The following is a 21,224-nucleotide window of genomic DNA, read 5'->3' on the forward strand; positions in this document are numbered from 1 at the left end:
GTTTTAGTGAGACAGGAAATAGGGCTTGAAATTTTCTAGCACCCACAGAGCCAATGCCTGTGTGAAATGTATATATGTGTAGAGTCTTTCTCCATATTTGATATATTTTTACATGTTACATATATAAATGGCTTGGTCTCTCTCGCTGTGCATACTTGGTCTCACTCTCTGCCTTGACACACTTTGGTCTCAGATGGCTCCTCATTGACATAGGGGTGTTTAACGAGCGATTATGTATCATTAAAATACAATCATATTGAGACCTGAAAGACTGGCAAACATGGATTAGTAGGGACTGCCAGTGGCAATGCAGTAGCCAACAGAACTTCAAAGATTAAAGTATCGCTCCTGGTATGTTGCTTTTGAAAATATCTCATTGCGCATAATCTGGCATAAAAACGTTGGTGTTACCCCATGATATTTCTAATCCGACTTCCGTGATGCCATTCTACCAATGGGAGATTGTGAACAAATAAAAGAATAAACACAGCTAGCACAGCAACTTTCCATGTGTATTATATACAGTATATACTACATATTGAACGCTGTACACTGTATTGAACAGCAGTCTGACAGCATTTTGGTCACATGCACATATCCAGACAATGAGGTTCATTACAAAAATTACAATGTGAAAGCAAATTAACTTGAATTCACTTGGAGGTGAATTCTGGTGTGAAACTAGTCTGCAAAATGGCAATATTTTAGTTAGTTTTGAAGTGAATTGTAAATCTAATCTTTTATAAATAAATTAGGTATGAAAGGGCTCTAAAACACCAAAGTACGGCACTGAACGTGTACTACACAGAGAAAATCAGTGAAACTTCTTGTAAAACAAAGCACTGCCATACAGTATTTGACAATTTACAAACTAGCATTCCAAAAACAGTTCTTGGCGTGCTTTCTCAGTCTGCCAAAGTAATCTGCCAGGTTTTATTGGACCATGGGTGTTAACCCAAGACACAAACAACAACAGCCTCAGAGTGCACAGACTGGCTTTGGAGGTAATTAAATGAATTCCTGGCTTTCTTGTTTTCCTTTACTTCACATGGTTGAACTGGGCAGTTACACGTCTGTGTCGTCACGTAAAAAGTGAATCCGTTCTGTCCTGCTAAGAGCTGAAAACTTTTTTAGACCCACAATAAAATGTTCATTGCTCAGTTTACATCTGTACTGTTCAGTTGGTAATGGCATATGTAAATGACATCTGCCAGAGGTCCATCGGTTAATACAGGGTATTGTATCTTCCAGGATCAAATAGGACAGGTTCTACTGTATATCAAGTGATAGGAAATGGGTAGGAAGTTTAGTTGATATAATAATTGTGGGACAAGGCTGGTTTAATTTGATGTACTGAATTATATTCTGTTAAAGACTCCACACCAGCAAACCCTGGGACTATCTGTTTCTTAATATCTCTGCTTGTCTTATTGCAGGTTAGAGCTTGAGGATCTGGCGATAAAGCACAACTCCAGCCTGAAACAGATAATAAGGGAATTTAACACCCAGGTAGCCAAAAAGGAGCAAGATCTGGATTCTGCTGTGCAAGAAGCTATTGGTAAGGACAACGCTAGAAAATATTTTTATAGCAGAATGGCAGGAGTTTGGGTAAATTGAGCCAGATGGTAGCACTTATTTTTAGTTTGTGAAAGCTCATCAGTCTAATAATTAAGCTTCCTCGGAAGCATATTGCATATTGGGAAACTGTCTCTTACCATTCAAAGTTAACATACGTTACAAACCAAGTGTCTTTCAGTAGCAGTTGCGTAAATGGTTGAGAAACTGCTGAAGGTGACTGTTTTATCACTAGAAATCTTGTACAATTTCCACATACTGCAAATTGCTTTTATTTTAGTTTTTAATAGCGTTATTTAAAGAATGTATTTTCAAATTCTGTTTTAATGAATGAAACATAGGTATCTATTCACAAAGTCAAAGTTTTAGCTTGTTGATGATGAAAGCCTTTTTTTTCAGGAATGTCAGACTTCATTTTCTTCTTTAAAATAACATTGTGAATAAAGACCACCGTTTATTTGTGAACTGTTTGACTAGTGGTGTTTAAAACATTCTTTAAGCCTCATAAACAGGGTCATGTCTTTTCAAACAGTAATCAAGAACTGACTTCAATTACAAAGCAGCACTTCAAATTCGTCAACTGAGACCCTGAAATATATCCCATATGTGGAGAAAGCAGCATGCAGTAGAAACTAGCGATTTAAGAAATTACATGTTTCAATTGTTCAACTGACCAGCCTTTGTGTCAAAGGATTACAAAGTTACTGAAGGCATTTAAAAGAAGGATTAAGGAGTTACATGTTGGGTTTTTCTAGGTCATATTGGAAACAGTGTTGTGAGTAGTTCATAGTTTCCCTGTTTTATTTCTCTAGGTAAGGCCCAGGTTGTGGAGACGGAGTTGTTGAATACTTATCAGGAGGAGACAAGTCAGCTCTACAGGAAGATCGGACAGAAAGAGGATGAGCTGAAACAAACCTCCCAGAGCTACGAGCAGATTTTACAGGTAGCTGCACGTTACACAGTGCTTACATTTATTGTGTCTGAAGCACATAATTCCAGAAAAAAAATCGGAAAATAAGTTATAAAGAAGATTATAGTCTTAGATAATCGTGTCATGAGCTTAAGCACTTTTATTTGAAAATACGTTGTTCTTCAGTTATGTTGTTGTTCAAATGTATAAATCTGTTTAAAAGTAAATGGTAATAGCACAGAAACCATGTGTCTTTTTAATATATGTTTGTCTAATTTTACTGAATATTTTGGGTAGACTGTTAGTACAATTCCATGTCACAAATGACTTACGTGAATTAATACAATCCCTTCTCAGATTCTCCCTAAATTTTAGTATCTTATGGATTCCAATGACTGTTATTTGACCTCCATCCTAGAGAGCAGAGACCTGTCATTGATGTGTTCACCATATGTGCATTACCAAAAAATACACGTTCACGGTTTGTTTGTTTTTAAAGGGGCTGATTTTATAGATTAGCACTAGACCATGTTATACATGTGGATGTGCTATAAAAAAAAAAAAAAAAAAAGTTTTGCGTTTGTCAAATATACTTTTCAATCAGGCATTTAATGAGGTAAAGAAACCATTTTTTTTTTTTAGGTGGAAGAGCTCATTTTCATTTTCACTTTGTCCTACCCTGTAATGAGCTGGTGATATTTAGTGAAGTTAAATAGGAAGTGCAGCCTCTCTTTGTTTCAAGTATCCATTAAGTTGTGTTTTTGGCTGCCGCTAACTCGTTCGTAGGTTTATGCCATATTAAGAGACAACACTTGCGTTGGTGCTTGCTTTAGTGCACCTAGCTAATAGTTTTCCACATTGAGAAAGCACACAAACTATCATTGAGCATTGACACTTCAGTGTTTGGAACGTGATGCATATAGGTTCTAATTGCTTTAAATGAGTTTCTTTTTTATTTTTCTAAAAGCACAAAGAGGTATCTAACTTACAGTTGCCTTTGTTTACTGGTTTCATGGATTAGTACATTATTCTCTTACAGGCTTGTCCTTTTTGTTGCCTTGCTTAGGAAGACAAAGTTTTCTTCAAGTGGTTTGTGTGTGTGTGTGTATCATTTTTAAAAATTCAAGTTTAAATCAGAATCCCAGCAAGGTCTGTGGGCGTTAAAAGGTTCAAATTTTCAATTTATTTATTTATTTATTTTTTACAGCGCAATCTTAACCTAGGTTACCGTATAAAGAGCTGATCATTTATTTGGGCTTTTTTTGGGTGAACGTGCTGTGAAAATATCCCCCAAGGTAGCAAATCCGCCAAATTTAATACCAGCCAAAATTTCCAGTTTTTATATGGTATGTATTAACTTAAAACAAATGTTTATGCTGACACGTCTCCAGGCATGTTTGACTGTAGATGGCGCTGTGCATCTGACTGGCGCCTTTTATTAAGCCTGCATAGTTTTCCATGAAGTCCGCTGCCATCTGGTAATTTATGCTGTTTATCAGCATACTGTGTGGTGTGCACCTTAGTAAGCGTTGGTCACAATCGGTGAAATTTAAATTATGAAATTTACATGCAACTTCTTTTGACTTGTGTGCGGACCAACTTCTGCTCTAGCATAAATTAATTCATTAGTTCTCATTGGGACTTTTTAGGATTTGGGGCAGCTGGAGTTCATGCTAAAGCCACGATCTGCAGAGAGTGTCATAGAAAGTGACCAATTCTATTCAAAACCAATTTAGCACATGGAAACCAAGTACAAAGGCATACAAAAAACATTGAAATATTCTGAACTGTATGACAGTGTAACAGTAGTGAATCTGTTAACTTGTCTGTGGCTGCAATGCAAGAATCAAAGCTGAAACCTTTTGTTCCTCAGAACCGAGAGGAGGAGATGTCGTGCAGAGTGAAAGAACTACAGAAACAACTGGAGGAGCTCCAAGCGGAGAGACAGCAGAGGCTGAATGACGAGAAGAATCAGAACAGTGAACAGGTACTGTACCATCAAGCAACAGAGCCCTGGTTAAAGGGCGGCTCCATCAAACATGTACCAAGCAGAACAGGTCAGCTACCAGTGTAATGCTTGACAGTGAGTGTGCTATTACTATTTTAAACCATTCAACTAAAATGTTACTTTATCAATTTACAATTTACTTTATCAATAAAAGTTTGTTCTGAGTAATTTGCTATTTATTAAATATGATCCAGCAATTGTATTCAATGTGGGATCTTATTAAAAAAATAAATAAATAAATAAATAAATGTACAATGCAAGTACTGCTGTACTTTACTGGCGCGACGTAGAACTCTGCAAAAATACAAAATCTACCCATGTTCTAGGAAAAAGTTTGTATTCTGTTTGCCTTCTCAGAACGTGATCATGGTCTGTGTTAACCTCCAGCTAAAAATGAAGTCTGCTACATCCTATATAAATGACCTCATATCCTGCATCCTTCAAAATGGTCACATAGAATATTATAATCACAATCTGACAAGTATTCAGCTTGCTTTTGCGAGTCACTCTGCCTTGGTTTCATCCTTACAGTATTTCAGATTAGTTATTTAAAATATATAGGCTTTGCAGTATTTTTCAGAACCTAGTTTGTCTTAATTTTCTAATCATTTTCCATTTTTCTGACCTTTATTGTATGAATAGGGAACCTTAGATGTGTTCAGATTTTATACAATTTTTTTTTCCTGTTCTGTGGCATTTATATATGTTTTTTCTTTCTCCAGCCTGATATTAAAATCTTACTTGCCGTGCCCTTCTGTTTGCTTCCGTATGTTGTCGAAAGTATGCAGACAAATGTTATATGTTAATGTTAACAAACATACAAATCTATTTTAAAATATATCTGGTGTTCCACTAGGTTAAAAGAAAGTTCTTATTTTTGTTTTTTGTTCGCTACAACCTCTTTTAATAGCAAGCTGGAGAGCTTTATATTCTCTATATTGAAATGGGACTGATATATCAATGGTATTAACGATGTGCTGAAATTTATATGGCACTGGTCACAAGGATGCAGTTTACTGTATGTAAGTTTTCCAGAACACAGTTTGACAAATATATTGTTTCCAGAGCAATGTAATTGAATATATTCAAACATTTGTATTTCTTTCATTTACAGGATTCTGTGTCTGAGCTGAAGGTAAGAGGTGCCTTTTTTTATTTAAATCTCATGAATTAGGCTGCCCTGCCCCACTTCCTCATGCCATACATATTAATTATGGCAAATACTGAATTACAGACATTACATATAGTCTGATTCATCCAACCATTACCTTATTTTGGCAAAGTGCCCTGCCCTTGTGTGTATTTTGTGTTGTATGTTGTGTGTTAATGTTGGTGTATAGTCATTGGTACACAGGCTATAAACGGGTCTGTGTAACACAAGTGTTTAAAATGTATATTTGTATTTAGGCACGAGGATTGCACAGCACTTCTCGTGCAAGTAAAATGTATTAATATGTGAGCACAGGGAATTGCACTTTATTAATTCACATGCAGTTGTACCGTGACTCCAATTGAATGATTGATTAGCAATCGAGTCTCGGTACAGCTGCATAAATGCAGCATGTTTTGACTCACTCTGGGTTGTGTGTTCGGTGAGTGGAGAACGGGTATGGAGAATTAAAAACGAGAAAACTAGACAAAGTAAAATATATAACCGTTGTTTTGACTCACCGTGTTTGTCTGTTAGTCCACTGTTTGTTTAAGTGTTAGTTCGTTTTGTTTGTTGGTTTATTTTGGCCTCACGTGCTGGGTGCTGCTTTTGTTACAACCTTTTTATTTACTGTCTGTTCATTTATTAAATGCTGAGCGCAAGGAAGTGCTCAGCTTCCCCAAAACTCCATCCCTTTGTTTATTTCCTGGTTCCTGTTTCTGGTATGACGTCCCCCACTCCAACCGTCTTTGTGACACTTAGCTTGGTAATTCTGTTTTACACATGACTCACCATCTTTAGTTTACTTTAAATCCAACAGACTCTATTCAGACATGCATAGTTTCAGCTTACAGAGGTTGAAAGAATAGGGTTGATACTCTCTCTGGGTGGATTATCTGTAACTAGGGGAGGATGGGGGTTGTAGTATGACTGCCCTGGACTAATGAGAAACCTACAGTAGTTTTGGGTTTTTGTAAGAGTTACAGCCGACTTCTTCTTTTGTGAAATGGCATTCTGTGGTGTATTTTTTATCAGACTACTTATCCTTGGCTGCAGATTAAATGAGTGGGTTTGCCTTTTTGCCTGTTTTACAAGGGGATACAGCATTGACATTTCATTTAAAAAAAATCTTGGCATGCCTCCTGAATGTGAAACAAGTCCACTTAGAATTCTTTAAAATAGCACTTTGTCTCTCTCTCTGTTTTTTCCCGGTTGACATATTGAGATCTTTTGTAGAACATCTGTAACGTGTTTTGCATTGTTGCAGGCACAGCTCGCTTTTAAAACAACACTACTCAGCGAAGCAAAACTAAAGGAACAGGAGTTTCAGGAAAGAGTAAGTTGGTGTGCTTTTTTTTGTCAAATTATAAGCCTTACCTTTTCAACCTGTATTGGTTTATTAAGTACTCATGCTTCTGAAGAAATATTTAAATACAAATATCTTTACGGCACCGGCAGAGTTGAAATTCACTAGCCGTATGAGAGTAAAAGCACAAAACTGGGAAATCTAGTCCTTAAACAGTGATATAATGACTGGTAGATCAACATGAAGCTATGGCCTAGTTTAATGTCAGCTTTGCACAATATGCATAGTATATCTAATTAAAATGTGGAATTGCTTAAACTGCTGTGCAGTGAGAGTCTTAACTTTTCAACAATGCACTAGCAAAAATAACAGCACTCAAAATGGCATGCAGCTAGGAAAGGTAAATCCAGTCAACACAGCAGACCAGTTAAGTGGTCTTGCCTTGGTTATATCCCTATATTTACAACTTATTTCAATTGTGTTTTTTTCCCCCCAAATGTTACTTGGTGCTAAAAGAGATAATTATGTCCTGTGCAGTACAATAACATTCAATAAAATATACTTGTAAATTGTATACAGGTTTGTGACCACCATCCTGTTTGCTTTGTATTCAGGTCCATTCCCTTGAAGATAAGCAAAGAACTTTTCCTAAGAACTCTGTTGTGACACATCTGGGAACACCATACAGAGGTAGGTAAAGCAGTGTTGACTCCCCTCTTGTTCTGGACAGGGGTGAGTGTTGGTACTGGGAGGGATGTAAGTTGATGGCCTTGATAACCAATGAGAAACAAGTAGCCTGACCTGGTAGAGGGCCTAAAAACAAATAACTTCTGGATCTGTTGCTCACATGTTGTTTCCACAGTTTTGCATATGTAGTACACTTTAAATATTATTGGTGTAAAGACTTTATTTTAAATGTTCAGTGTGGATTGGCACATCTAATTAATGGTGTTTGTACCTACATGTGCGGTTTTTAGAAGGGAGATAGTTGATTCTGGATATAGTCCCAGTTAAAGTAATACATCGATACTTGCTTTCTTAGCACAGCACTTTTCATGATGCTTTTTATAGCTGTGCTGACTTTGCTGACCAGATTGGATATGAGCTGTGCCTAATAGTATGTTTGGCCATCTTTTTAATTTGATAAGTTTCCCATTCCCTGTAAAACCCAGATCTAAATTAACTGACAACAAATGAATTCATTCCAGAAAAGTCATTTGAAAAGAAAAATAAAACCTGTGCAGCATTTCTGATACTTAAAATGTTATTTGACCCTTTTTAAATGACTATTCATGTAAGCAAATGTGGGGTTTTGTGATTTATAACAGGAAATGTTAAAATACATATTTATTCCAGTTTCTCATACATGTAAATATCATTTTATCATTTAAACATATTGCTCATTATTGATACAAAAAAACCCTGCCCTGACACTGTCAATAGGGTGTAGATGCTTTATGTGCACAGCTAACACTGATTGGATGTGATGAGTCTACAAGGTGTATAAACTGATCTGCAAGAATGTGACCGTGCCTCATTTTTAAAGCTGTCAAAAGGTAAAAGTCAAAGATTTATAAAGGTAAAGTTGTTGCAACATCGAGCTAGAAGATTGACAGACACATTTTGATTCTATTGTAAATGCTATTTTGGAGTTAAAAAATAAGACACTCAAAGTGTCATGTTAATTATGAGAATGATTTGGTACCCGCAGTTCATTGCGTATCTCGTGTTAGTCACCACAATGGCTTGCGCAACTATCAAAATGTACTGTTTAAGCTAAAAAGTAAATATTTAGATGTCAAGCAACAAGTCTGAGTGGAGTTACATTTCTAAGCCTGAGAATTGTGGAGCAATAGAAAAATAGAAAGGGCAGTATTTATTTTCTTATTTTGTTATTTAGGATTGGAATGAATTCCCACAAGTGGAATATGAAAGCCAAGCATTTGTGTTTGATTAAAGGTGGTATTACGCTTGATAGAACAAAAATCTTTCAAAGCCCCTTGAGAATTTGGGTCATGAACTTGTTGACTAACTTCAGACTGATCAGATTGACGGCAGATTGGAGAGCACTTTCTGTAACTTTATAGTGGAAGACCTCCAAGAATGGGTTTGGCTTGTGTTTTTCATTCCTTTACTGAGATTTTGTCTCCAAACCAAGGCCACTGCAAAACCATTAATACCGTAACCCTTATGAATGTTGTTCCGTTTCCGATGGGGATATACCTCTGTGTAGCCCAATTTATCTGAGCACATATGTCAAAGCTGCTCATGGATCCCCCCTCTGCACCAGGCCTGAAGTTACTGCCACCGAGGGAATAGTGCTACAAGCAAGGGATCAGCACCAATTATCTCTTCAGCCTTGCCTGAGTAGGAGCCTGCGCTGACATTATTGTTGTTTTGTGAGACAAGCCAAGCTTTTCCACTTCTCTCCCTCTTCCTTTGGGGAAAAATAGTCACGCTTCTTGTTTACCTCATACTTTAGCATGCTTTCTGCACCTTTAGCCAGCTGTTCTGGTTACTTCCCACACGACCTTATGCACCGCTGGAAGCCTGCAGGTTTTGCTACTCCTTCCCCAGGACCAGTTACCCCCCTGGGCTAGCTCTGTGCTCCTTGCTGCTGCTCTCCTTCAGGAGCATTTACTTTGTATTTCTTTTTCTCTCCCTCTAGCGCCAAGTGAGAGAGTAATATTTATATTACTAACATTTTTTGCAGGACCTTTTTTAAATCGCCATTTCCTCTTAAGATCAAACTAGCAGCTATTTCAGCTTCCATATTCAAATAGACATTTCCTGGCAGAACAGTTTTTGACAGTTGCGTCCTCCTAGGAAGGATCTTGTCCCTCGCTGGTGGTTGAAAGTGGTGCTTAGCATGCTTATGAAATCACCATTTGAGCCCCTGCATTCAGCAGAGGTGAAATATTTATATTTGAAGGGGGTTTCCTACTCACAATCAATTCTGCAAAGCGAGTATTTGAAATGCAAACATTTTCCATTGCTAAAGCCTGCATATTTTTATGGAGACCAGGACTAAAGTCACACATCTTACGACCCTGCTTTCTTCCCTAAAAGCATCTCTGCTTTTCATGTCAACCAGTCAATGGAGTTGGAGGCTTTTCATCCACCTTTCCAATCTGACAGGGAGAGGAAGCTCCACACGCTCTCCCCAGTTAAGGCATTTGTGTACTATGTTGACCGGACTCTGGGTTAGCGTCAAACAGAGCATCTCTTTATCTGCTACGAGACTAAGTTCCCTGGACAAGACCTGTCCAAACAGCGGCTGTCAAAGTGGATTGGGGGGAGCTGTCTGGATTGCCTATGATCTAGCCAGCCTGCCCCCACTGGTAAATCCACAAGAGGTCTCGCAACCTCTTGGGCATTATTATCTGTCTCTCTTTACTGCATGCTTTGTACAGCTGCTGTATTCACTAGCCAGTGCGCGTGGAAAAAAGCATGTGAAAAAAGTACAGCATCAGAGTCATTTAAGTATAATGAATAATGTTAATGTGTCAATGTATGCAAATCACATCACAAAATACCGCAAGGGAGGCATTTGATATGTAAACCATATTCACTTAAGGGTGCTAACTTTACTAGGTGCCTCAGCATGTGTTAAAAGTACCATTTATTGAAACCAGGTGGTGTCACAGAACCAGCAGAAGACCAGCACAGGAGAGCGGGAAGAGTCAGGGAGATGGTATTTTGGATCAGGCAGACATTACTAGGGCTGTGTGAGGAGGAGGAGGTAATAACTAGGTATATGGATTGAGCACAGATCATACTAGCCTTATATGTAGGGCCCCAGGAAATCCACAATCTCACGAATGTCACAGAAAAAGTGTATATGACTGCCTACCGTGAAAAGTATGCATTTTATTTTCCTTCTCTTCACCTCCCCTGTTCATTTCAACAGCGCTAGAGTAGCTGTACACAGTACAATGCCATGCATTTGGTTACTAGGGCAACAGGGTCAAACAAATACCGGCTTCATGATTGGTGAATTCCTCATGCTGTACAATGACTTTCGGGTCTGTTGGTTTATTAGCTTGCTGTGTATGATTAACATTAAAATGCAGTCAGCTGACAAATTAAAAAAAGCTAAATTCATTTCAACAGAAGATTGCGTTCAGAGCTACGAAAAGGAGACACTGCATGGCGGGATTCTGTTTTGCTCAACTTATAATGTGTCTTTGGATCATCTAAGAAAAGGTACTATTGACAAGCATCTTGACAGCGAAGGACACAAACACAAGAAAAACAATCTTGCAGTTCAGGCTAAACAATTACAGAACAAGCCAGTCACAATGACAGGATTGTTTAAAAAGAGCACAGAAAGTGGAGAAACACGTAATGTCAACCCATTTGAATTAGTGGAAGCCTTTAGTGCAGTGAACATACCGATTACAATGGCTGGTCAACGAAATATTACCAATTTTTTTAAATGAAAAAAAATCCCGAATTGTGGAGCCATGCCTAAGAGTGACACACTCAGAGGAGAGTATCTGTATGTAAAAATTAATGATTCTGAGTCTGTTTCCGTTGTATATTTTGGGATTAAAAGCAGCAAAATAGTCTGTGGGAATTGCACAGTCATTGTAATTAATGTGTCAACATCCATTTTAAAGGTTTACAAAACTCAAAAATGTTGCTGAATATGTAATTCAAGGTTGTTTTAAAAAAAAATCTGTTTTGTATGTTTATTACTTTTTTTTGCAGCCAACACAGTCCCTTTTAATCAAAAGTTTGTTTCATTTTTAAAGGTAGTTTCAATAGCGACTCGTGTTCCAATGTTATAATGGACTCATACGTCCTTAGACAGTCTGGGATATGTGAAGATTACAAGGCAGGTGTATATGCAACACTTTCAACTATGTTAATGTATTTATATAGTCACCATGATATTTAAGTAAGCTATGCTTAAAATAGCTTTAAAATATACAAACGAAACTGTAAATGTCCAATAAATGAATGTGCACAGAGTGAGAGTTGAGGTGCAGTCATAAATACAAGCAATCAAACGGCATCTAATGTTAAACAATGAAGTTTCACCAAACACCTTTTGAAATGTAAATAGTGAACTTCTAATTGACTGAGTGAGTGCTTTGTTGACTTGGATTTAATATTACAGAATAAATCAAAGGGAGATCAAGTTGAACAAACAAATATTGATTTGATTTGCAGAGTTAATTTCCATTAACAATGACTTTCTCTGCTTTGACTGTCTCGCAGGATGCTGTGATTTGGGACAAGACCCCGCCCTCCTCCTATGGAGCGCATTTATTTTTTCCTTAATGTTTCATTGAAGTTAATGTTCTCACTGATTCAGCACCAAAAAGCATTTTATAATTCCCCACCACTTCTTCTAATACATTTACTCCTGGTCTGTAAACTTTATATTCCTCACTCTGTCCTTACCTTCTCTTTTGAGCACCCTTATAGTACCATATATATATATATATATATATATATATATATATATATATATATATATATATATATATATATATATATATATGTATATGTGTGTGTGTGTGTATGTATGTACTATAAGACAGTGTGTGTAAACCTCATGCATAATTCTGCATGCTGAATTCTGCATCTTGTGACAACTTGCAAATTAATCATTTAGCTCTCTTTATTTGTGCATATAATTAGCTTACTGAACTGAGCTACCACTGGTTCATTTTTGCGCAAGGTGCTGCTTCCTCCTGCCATGCAGTAATTCTGGTCATTTACTGCAGTTTAGTGAATTAGGCCCTAAATGTTTTAGATCCCCAAAACCCTGTTTGTTTGTTTTTTTTTTTTTTTTAATACCAGTGCTAAGGGCAGATATTCAGTCTGCCTTTTACAGCATGCACACTTTTTTAGGTCCTGTGGACAATAAGTCGTGGGTCCTCAAAGAAGCAGCTGCTGGGCTCAGCAACACTGCGTAGGACCAAGATACTTGCTTCAGTGGTGATTGCTTACAATCTCTTCCACAGTATCCTGCTACTATTACGAATGCTGCTTGTACCGTTACTGAAAAGCAGGCTTCCCTCGGTCTCGTGTGTGGTACTGGCTGAGTGTTTGTTTTTTCCAGTGGCTTGTACAGGTGGGCATCCTTGTATACTGCCACCAGTGGTGAATGCAAACCGGTGGACCTGTACCAGTACTGAGGTCACTGATCCAGTACCTTATTGGGACCGAGGTTACCAGTTCCCCGTGCTACAGTCACCGAATCGGTATAGACCCAGTCCTATACTGTGCAAAAGCCACCGAACCGGCCTGATGCCAACCAGGTTCTGAACCAGTACCGCACCAGTCCTGAACTAGTACCGACCCAGTGTTAAATACATCAATTTGGTAACTAACCAGCCCGATACCCAATTTAGGTACCGATTCATTTTCAGTCTGCTAATGACCTCTCCTCAAGTCACCAATCCGGTACCACACCGGTCTTGCTCGGGTCTTGACCCGCCCGGTAGATATCTGTAAGGAGGTTGAGGGAGAAACTGTATACTCCACACTGCATTGCTTGGTTCTTGCATCATGTGTGGGTTTTATCCCTGTGAGACATGCAAGGCCAGTCTCCCCGCCCTATTGAGGACAAGCCCGGAAGATGGTCTTCCTGCCTGGGGCCTGAGCACGCCAAGGAGGCACTAGCTAATCGCAGCTTCTGTGAGTTTTGTGCACCTTTCTCCAAATGAAGTACTCCGTGTCCCTTACTCCTGCTCAGTGCTCTTCCCCCATCACCCTCTGTTAGAGCAGGTGGCTGCGCCCTCACCCCATGGCTCTATGACAAGAGAGAGCGGATGATGCACTCAGGAAAGTAGCCCAGACAGAAGGCTGTCCTCACGGTCTTTCTCATCCTCCTCTGCTTTTCCTTCTTCTCCCCCGAGGAAGAAGAGACGGTGCTGTTCCAAGTGATCGGCAGACTCGGAGCAAATGGAAAAGCTGTGGGCAGCTGTTTCTCACTGAGGAACTGTTCTTGCAGAATTACTGTGAGAACGTTCAGCGGCACCTGCCCCACCTGTCCCCTTGGGGATCCAGGGAGCTACGAGCACAGTTAGGCAACAGGAGGACATACTATACATTGCCGCCTCTGAGGAGGTGGGCGAACAGGAGCTAGCGTTCCCGTCTGAGGACCTGGAGTCTGACAGCACATCCCCTGCAGTTAAGTCCTCCTCTGCCACTGATCAAGAGGGCCACTGCAATTTTGCAAGTGCCCAGGCCTACAGAAAGCAAAACAAGGCAATGCATGTTTGATGGTAAGCCTACCATTTCTCACGTGTCCATCCCCACCCCCATGCACCCGGAATTTCTTTTTGAAATCCAGTCCTAACAGGATCATCCGGCAACAGCTCCTGCTGTTTTCCGGTAGATGGATACAGAGAAGCTGGACCTGGCCCATATTCCATCGATGGAGTCTTCTATTGTCACTGTGGTCCAGGTGCCTAATTTAGCACTGCTGTCCAAGGATCCTACCAACAAGCAGTGGAGTTGGGTGTTTTGTCTCACCGGTCCCATGGCAGTTATACTGCAATTTTTGCAGGACCTTTTTGACAAGGGGAACTCCCCCTCCAAGTTAAAGGTCTATCTGGCAACCATTTTGTCTTGCCGTCTCAAATTGACTCTGTCTCCCCAGGAGTACACTTCTTGTAGGGAAAATTTTTAAAGGGGCTCGAAGGCTTTGGCCATCTATGAAGGATGTTGTTCCTCACTGGAGGCTAAATGTACTCATGAAGCCTCCATTTGAGCCCATACATTCAGCTGAACTGAAATTTTTATCACTCAAAGGAGCTTTTTTGCTTGCTGTCGCCTCAGAAAAGTGGGTGAGTGAGATGGTTACGCAGACAAAGTTTGCACTACGTACCAATGCTGCCTTTTTGCCAAAGACGTTCTTGGCATTACATCTGTGGAATTGGAGGCTTTCCATCCACCTCCTTTCCAGTCTGACACAGAGTGTCCACTCCATACATTCTGTCCAGTGCAGGACCTGGCGTACTATGTTAATAGGACGAAAAGTTGGAGGCAGTCCGAACAATTTTTTGTCTGCTATATGGTGAAGTTTTGTGGTCAAGCCTTGTCTAAGCAGCGGCTGTCAAAGTGGATAGCAGACATGGTCAGGACTGCCTATGAGCTGTCCAACTTGCCCCTATAAAAAAGCTCACTGCCCATTCCACCAGGGGCATGGCAATTTTGTGGCCTTTATTCCAGGGTGCATCTGTCAAGGATGTTTGCAATGCAGTGGTGTGGGCTTCTCCCCATACCTTTACTATGTTCTACAGACTTGTTGTCATGGATCCTCAAAAGCACCCCAGCTACTTGTTACTAGGGTTCCGTATGGTAATGCAGAAGGCAGCCTTTCAGCTAAGCCTTGTAGTATTCCAGTCATCCTGCAGTCCTACCCTTGCAACAGCTTTGGTACACTCACCATTCGGGAAGGCTGTTGTAGACATTTGGTTGTCCAAAAAAATGTAGTTGCCCATAATTGACCACATGGACTGTGATTTGTACAAAGTCATTGACATTGTGAAACATTGTTTCAAGTCACAGTTTCTAAGTTGTGCACAAAACTTCTAAATTGCACATTAATGGTCTGAAAAAGATTATTTGCTGTCATCAACACAATAAACATTATTGATCCTAATTTTGTGCTGTCATTCTATGACATATCTTAACTGACTACAGAATGAGCTGATGACATTCATCACATCCTGATGATGGTAGCCACAGATTCATCCTCACTCTGGCAGTCAACCCTAGTCAACTCCGAACTGGAGTTTTATGGGTCAGGTGCCTGCTCCCGTTGCCTGAGAAGAACTAATTATTTGACAGCTTTGTCTGTAGAGAAGCTGGTAACATCACAACCGTTTGTGGACAGCAACATTACTCATAGATGGCTGTTGAAGGGCTGAGTGTCAGGAGTAAATTCACTAGAACTAGAATCTGAGACTGGTGACTAGGGTTGACCTGCAACAAATCTGTGTACATGTGATGAAGCGTCAGTCCTCTATGAGCAGCCAACCAGATTTTGAAATCAGTCCATTCTTTTGGGATTAGGTCAAACTCTTCCTTTGTCAGGACTTTTTCAAAGTGCTATACTAGTTCAACTGTCTCGTCTTCTGGCAGCAGAGATGTGTCAAACACGCTGAAGCTAGACAGGGGCCTCTGGGAGAAGCTCCGGAATCTCTCATCCATGTACTTCACTGTGTTATCAATTATTTTATTGAAGTCTGACTTCGGTGGTGCACAATCTGCTTTACTGTGGGGAGCAGAGACTCATCTGTGCAGTTGTTTATCCTTGATCAGCTGGACACCTTTGTACTTCACCTTACCCTGATCACCTAAAACAAATTACTGTAAATTCAATTAAATTAAAAATTACATTTTGAAAAAAAAAATGCAGTAAAATAAAATTAAATATCATAGGCTAAATAAGTAGCCCAAAACAAGTTATCATACGTTGCAAAACAATCAAAATAAATAATACTCCAGACTGCAAATTGCGTTTTCTTTTGCTTTTGTAAAGAAATTACACATGCTGCTTCTGTGCTTGTATGCCATGTTTAGATACAACCAATACAGCAGCGGGATATGGCCACTAGATGTCACAAACACTTATGCAGCATTTAACATGATTAATTTTGTAAACTGAAATGTATTATTATTATTATTATTTCAGTACTAAAAAGGCCAAAGATCTGAAGGAACTACGTATATATGTACAATACTATTTAAATGTGTACCATGCACTTAAAACTTTAATGTGCTTTCTTTTTTCATTACCAGTTCCAGATTTACTAACCATGCTTTCACAGTTTGTTGTGTTACAACCTGAAATCTTGATGCATTTAAATGTTATTTTATTTCCTTTGATTTACGCAACCTACTCAACACTTTGAAATCAGTTAATGAAAAAAACCTGAAATGCCTTGGTTAGTATTCAATACTTATCCTTTGGCAGCAATTACAGCTGTGTGTCTATTTGGGGTAAGTCTCTACCAGGTTTGCACATCTGGATCGTGCAATATTCGCCCATTCTTCTTGGCAAAATTGTTCAAGCTCTGTCAAGTTGGATGGGGATCGTTGGTGGACAGCAATCTTCAAGTCTTGCCACAGATTCTCACTCTGATTCAAGTCCGGGCTTTGACTGGGCCACTCTAGGACATTCACTTTCTTGTTTTTAAGCCACTCCAGTGTCGCTTTGGCTGTGTGCTTGGGGTCATTGTCCTGCTGAAAGGTGAATCTGTGTCCCAGTCTTAGGTCTTTTGCAGGCTGAATCAGGTTTTCCTCAACGATTTGCCTGTATTTAGCTCCATCCATTTTCCCCTCTACCCTGACAAGTTTCCCATTCCCTGCCAATGAAAAGCATCCCCATAACATGATGCTGCCACCACTATGCTTGACAGGGATGGTGTTGACTGGGTGATGTGCAGTGTTGGGCATGCACCAGATATAACGCTTGGAATTTAGACTCATCTGACCACAAAACCTTTTTCCACATGGATGCAATATCATCTACATGCTTTTTCCACAAACTTCGTACGTGCTTTAAGATGGGGCTTTTTCAGTAATGGCGTCCTTCTTGCCACCCGTCCATACAGGCCAGCTTTGTGTAGGGACCTGCTTATTGCTGATGTGTGAACACTGACTCCCATCTCAGGTTCAGAACTTTGCAGATCTCTCAAGGTCATTGTTGGCTGCGTAACATCCTGGACCAGTTTCCTGCTTGTCGGGGTGCTCAGTTTGGGAGCACCACCTGATCTGGGTAGTGTGTTGATGGTATGATGCATCTTTCACTTCTTAATTATGGACTTCACTGTGCTGAGAGGGATAACCGGCGCCTTTTGAAATTTTATTGTACCCTACTCTTCTACTGTGCCTCGCAACCACTTTATCCCTGACTTGTTTCGAAAGCTCCTTTATCTTCATGGATGCTTTGTTCGATCACTATGTGAGTCGCAGCTTGAATGTCTTTATATACCTGAGGGAAATTATCTACAAGTTAAACCACTTTGGGTACACACAGGCTGAAACCATTTTGTGTGTGCGTGCGGGCAGGCAGGCAGCCAAAGCCACACTGGAGTGGCTTAAAAACAAAAAAGTCAGTGTCCTGGAGGGGTCTAGTCAAAGCCAGGACCTCAAGCCAATTAAGAATATGTGGAAAGAGTTGAAAATTGCTATTCACCAAAGGTCCCCATCCAACTTGACGGAGCTTGAGCAATTTTGCAAAGAAGAATGGGCAAAAATTGCAGTGTCCAGATGTGCAAAGCTGGTAGAGACTTATCTAAATAGGCTCATGACTGTAATTTTGCTGCCAAAGGTGCCTCTACCAAATATTGACTCAAGGGGGTGAATACTTATGCAAACAGTTATTTTTGATTTTATATTTGTAATTAATTTAGAACAATTTGTAAATTTTATTTTTCACTTATGACATTATGGAAAAAAACTCCTAATTTAAATCAATTTTGATTCCATGTTGTAACACAATAAAATGTGGAAAAGTCCAAGGGGGGGGGTGGGGGGGGGGTGGGGGGGGGTTGAGAGCCTGTGTGTGTGTGTGTGTGTACTTATATGAGATATATGTGTGTATATATATATATATATATATATATATATATATATAAATATATCTACTATATAATATATATATATAATGACATCAATTTAATAGATCCTATGATGTGCAGCATGTTTCAGTGAGGTTTCACATAGTGTAGATCACATTGTTAAGCGATTTTAAAAATAATTTCCCTGGTTATAATCACATTTATCCAAAACAAGGGATAGCAAATAGAGCACAATGAGATTTTATTATTTAAATGGCCTTAGGTTTATGGTACCATTCACCTTAAACCTTCAGAATAGGTTATCCTCAAAGAAAATGAGCCATGGTTAAGTAGAGGTAGCCTGGCACCATAAATACAGTACAATGTGCCTTGTTAAAACAATTACGGAGGACGAACAGACTAAGGTAACTTCTATTATATAGGTCCTTTTGTTTAAACAGTTCAGATATGCTGGCTGAGCTGCCAAGCATCGGCTTTTTGATATGTAACAATCACAAACCCACACTGCTGATTACAGATAATAAACATTTGGAGAAGTGAAAGCTGGGCTGTCTGCCCTGGTTTTAATTATAGAGCTATATTTATCAAGCTAAGCAAAAGGGTCTTATGGGACATTGAAGTGAGGGAAAAGCATTCTTCAAGAATGCAGTCATTTTGTATATTTTCCTCCAAAATGGTGCAAAAGCCTGTAGTCTATTTTAATTTATATTATATTATTTTAACTATGTAGTAATACTGCTTTTGAAAAACCCAACATCCAAGGTCAGTTCTTAGAGAGAAGACAGGAACCTCATGTTTACATTAAACTAACAATATTTGGAATTGGTTTATAGGAATGTTATCATTTTATAATTTGGTCTGTGTCCATGTTTCCATGAAGTCTAGTCACTGGATTATGTGTACTGACAGTAACTCATAGGATCTCTTCACATTGACAGGTGGAAAACACCACAGCGATGGGCTGACAGAACCAACAGAATTTGAATACCTGAGAAAAGTGATGTTCGAGTACATGATGGGACGAGAGACAAAGGTAGGACAACTTCAAAATGGTCTGGTACGAACATTTTCATTCTGGATTTTGTGCTGCACACATCACCGATGTTGCGCTTTACTGCTTTATGGAGGAAGGATGTTTTCACTTTCAACCAAAATGTATCGGAGCAGCTTTTGTCAAAATTCCCTTTTTAGATCTATTTTCTGTGAACATTAGCGTATGGATAATCTTGTTTGCTTTTAAACCAATTAAATTGTTACAAAAAAATAAATACAATTCTTTAGTCCATTCATTTTAATTTCATACATGGTCTTGTTGTAGCAGTGATAAAATATACACTGCCTTTTTTCTTTATATATTTACCTGAATATAATTTTAGGAAACGACATGTCAGTACTGTACTTGCATCCAGAGCATGTCTGCCGATGAAAATAAAAATATGGCTGAAAACAAAACAGTATTCGGTTCAACAGAGACAGTCAGTACCTTCAACACATTTAAGCTAAATGCTCCATGTCTATCTGTGCAGTCTGAAATTTGAATGTGCCACCCCTGCTTGCTCTGTGGCGCTCAGCCAATAGGCAGGGACAGGACGTTGAATAGAATTGTGGGATATGTGGGTTCGAGTCCATAAAAGCAAGGTATATTTCAAGGTTTTAAAATGCTATTTCCCACAATTCTTTTCAACGTCCCTGCCTATTTTTATTAATTTTTTTGTAACAATTTCATTGGTTAAAAAGCAAACAAGATTATCCATACACTAATGTTCACAGAAAATTAATATAAAAAGAGAATTGACAAAAGCCGCTGCAAAGCACTGTGGTTGAAAGTGAAAACGTTTTTTCTCCAGAATACAGAAACGTTAATCTGTTAACGTTTCTCTAGTGAAACTGGGTTAGAAAAGAATATGAGTGAGAAGTAAAATATAGCTACCTAGCAATTCCAAAAATCAGAAGTGATGGGGAATATGGCTGCTTTTCGTTTCATTTCGTAATAAATCGGAAGATTCCGTGGTAAGAACAGCCGCAAGCATTGTGATAGCAGCTAGAATGCGTGCTCCCAGGAATGCAAACTGTAAGTAAAACTGCACTAATGAGTCAGCGCATTTCTGGTGAGACCAGGTTGAATTAAGCAAATCATCAGTTCAATTAAGGGTCTAGTTAAGTAATTGAGAGCTTGGTTGGAATGAAAACCAGCAGACACAGGAGGTCCCCAGGACAGAGTTTGAGAGGCCTTGTTTTAGATATTACTCGCAATAAAAAGCTACAAATCCCTAGATCTTGCTGGAATGTATTGGTGTTGAAGTCACAGAAGTTTATTGTTGTATATTGATGGTTTGTAAAGGTGATGGCAGTTGTTGTTTTGTGTTTTGAAGCTGTTCTTAGTTACAAACTTACACTAGCCCAACAGCCAATCTCAGATTCCAGGACTGCCCTTGGGTATGTGTTGTAATTGAAAACCTGCAGGCCGACTTTGAAAATGTAGAGTAATGGGGAATAAGTGTAAGGCTGTTTCCCACAAGCGAAGCTTTCTGACAAGATAGCCATCTTCCACCCTTATTTTTGTTTGTGGTATTCTGTATATGCTTGCACATGTAGGAGGATTTTTTTTCTTTTCTTAGGGATGTATTTTATTGTGTGTTTGTTGCCAGAGGTACTCTTCAGCTTTAAAAATGAGTTACAGTGCATATCTTATGCATTTCATCATGTCTCTGTTTAAATGCAAG

At 39.1% G+C, this 21,224-nt stretch overlaps 1 protein-coding gene across 4 annotated transcripts in view; it reads left to right on the plus strand.

Moving 5' to 3' along the window:
• Positions 1–21,224, plus strand: part of LOC121312945 (golgin subfamily A member 4-like) — an 80,067-nt gene that overhangs the window by 49,812 nt on the left and 9,031 nt on the right. For all 4 annotated transcript variants that reach the window (XM_041244927.1, XM_041244929.1, XM_041244930.1 and 1 more), the window contains 7 exons: positions 1,437–1,558; positions 2,388–2,518; positions 4,359–4,472; positions 5,608–5,628; positions 6,911–6,979; positions 7,564–7,639; positions 19,440–19,534. In XM_041244927.1, the coding sequence (XP_041100861.1) occupies positions 1,437–1,558; positions 2,388–2,518; positions 4,359–4,472; positions 5,608–5,628; positions 6,911–6,979; positions 7,564–7,639; positions 19,440–19,534 (628 nt within the window). The remainder of the gene's footprint in view (positions 1–1,436; positions 1,559–2,387; positions 2,519–4,358; positions 4,473–5,607; positions 5,629–6,910; positions 6,980–7,563; positions 7,640–19,439; positions 19,535–21,224) is intronic.

The sequence above is a fragment of the Polyodon spathula genome, chromosome 3 (assembly GCF_017654505.1).
Source record: "Polyodon spathula isolate WHYD16114869_AA chromosome 3, ASM1765450v1, whole genome shotgun sequence".
NCBI lineage: Eukaryota > Metazoa > Chordata > Actinopteri > Acipenseriformes > Polyodontidae > Polyodon > Polyodon spathula.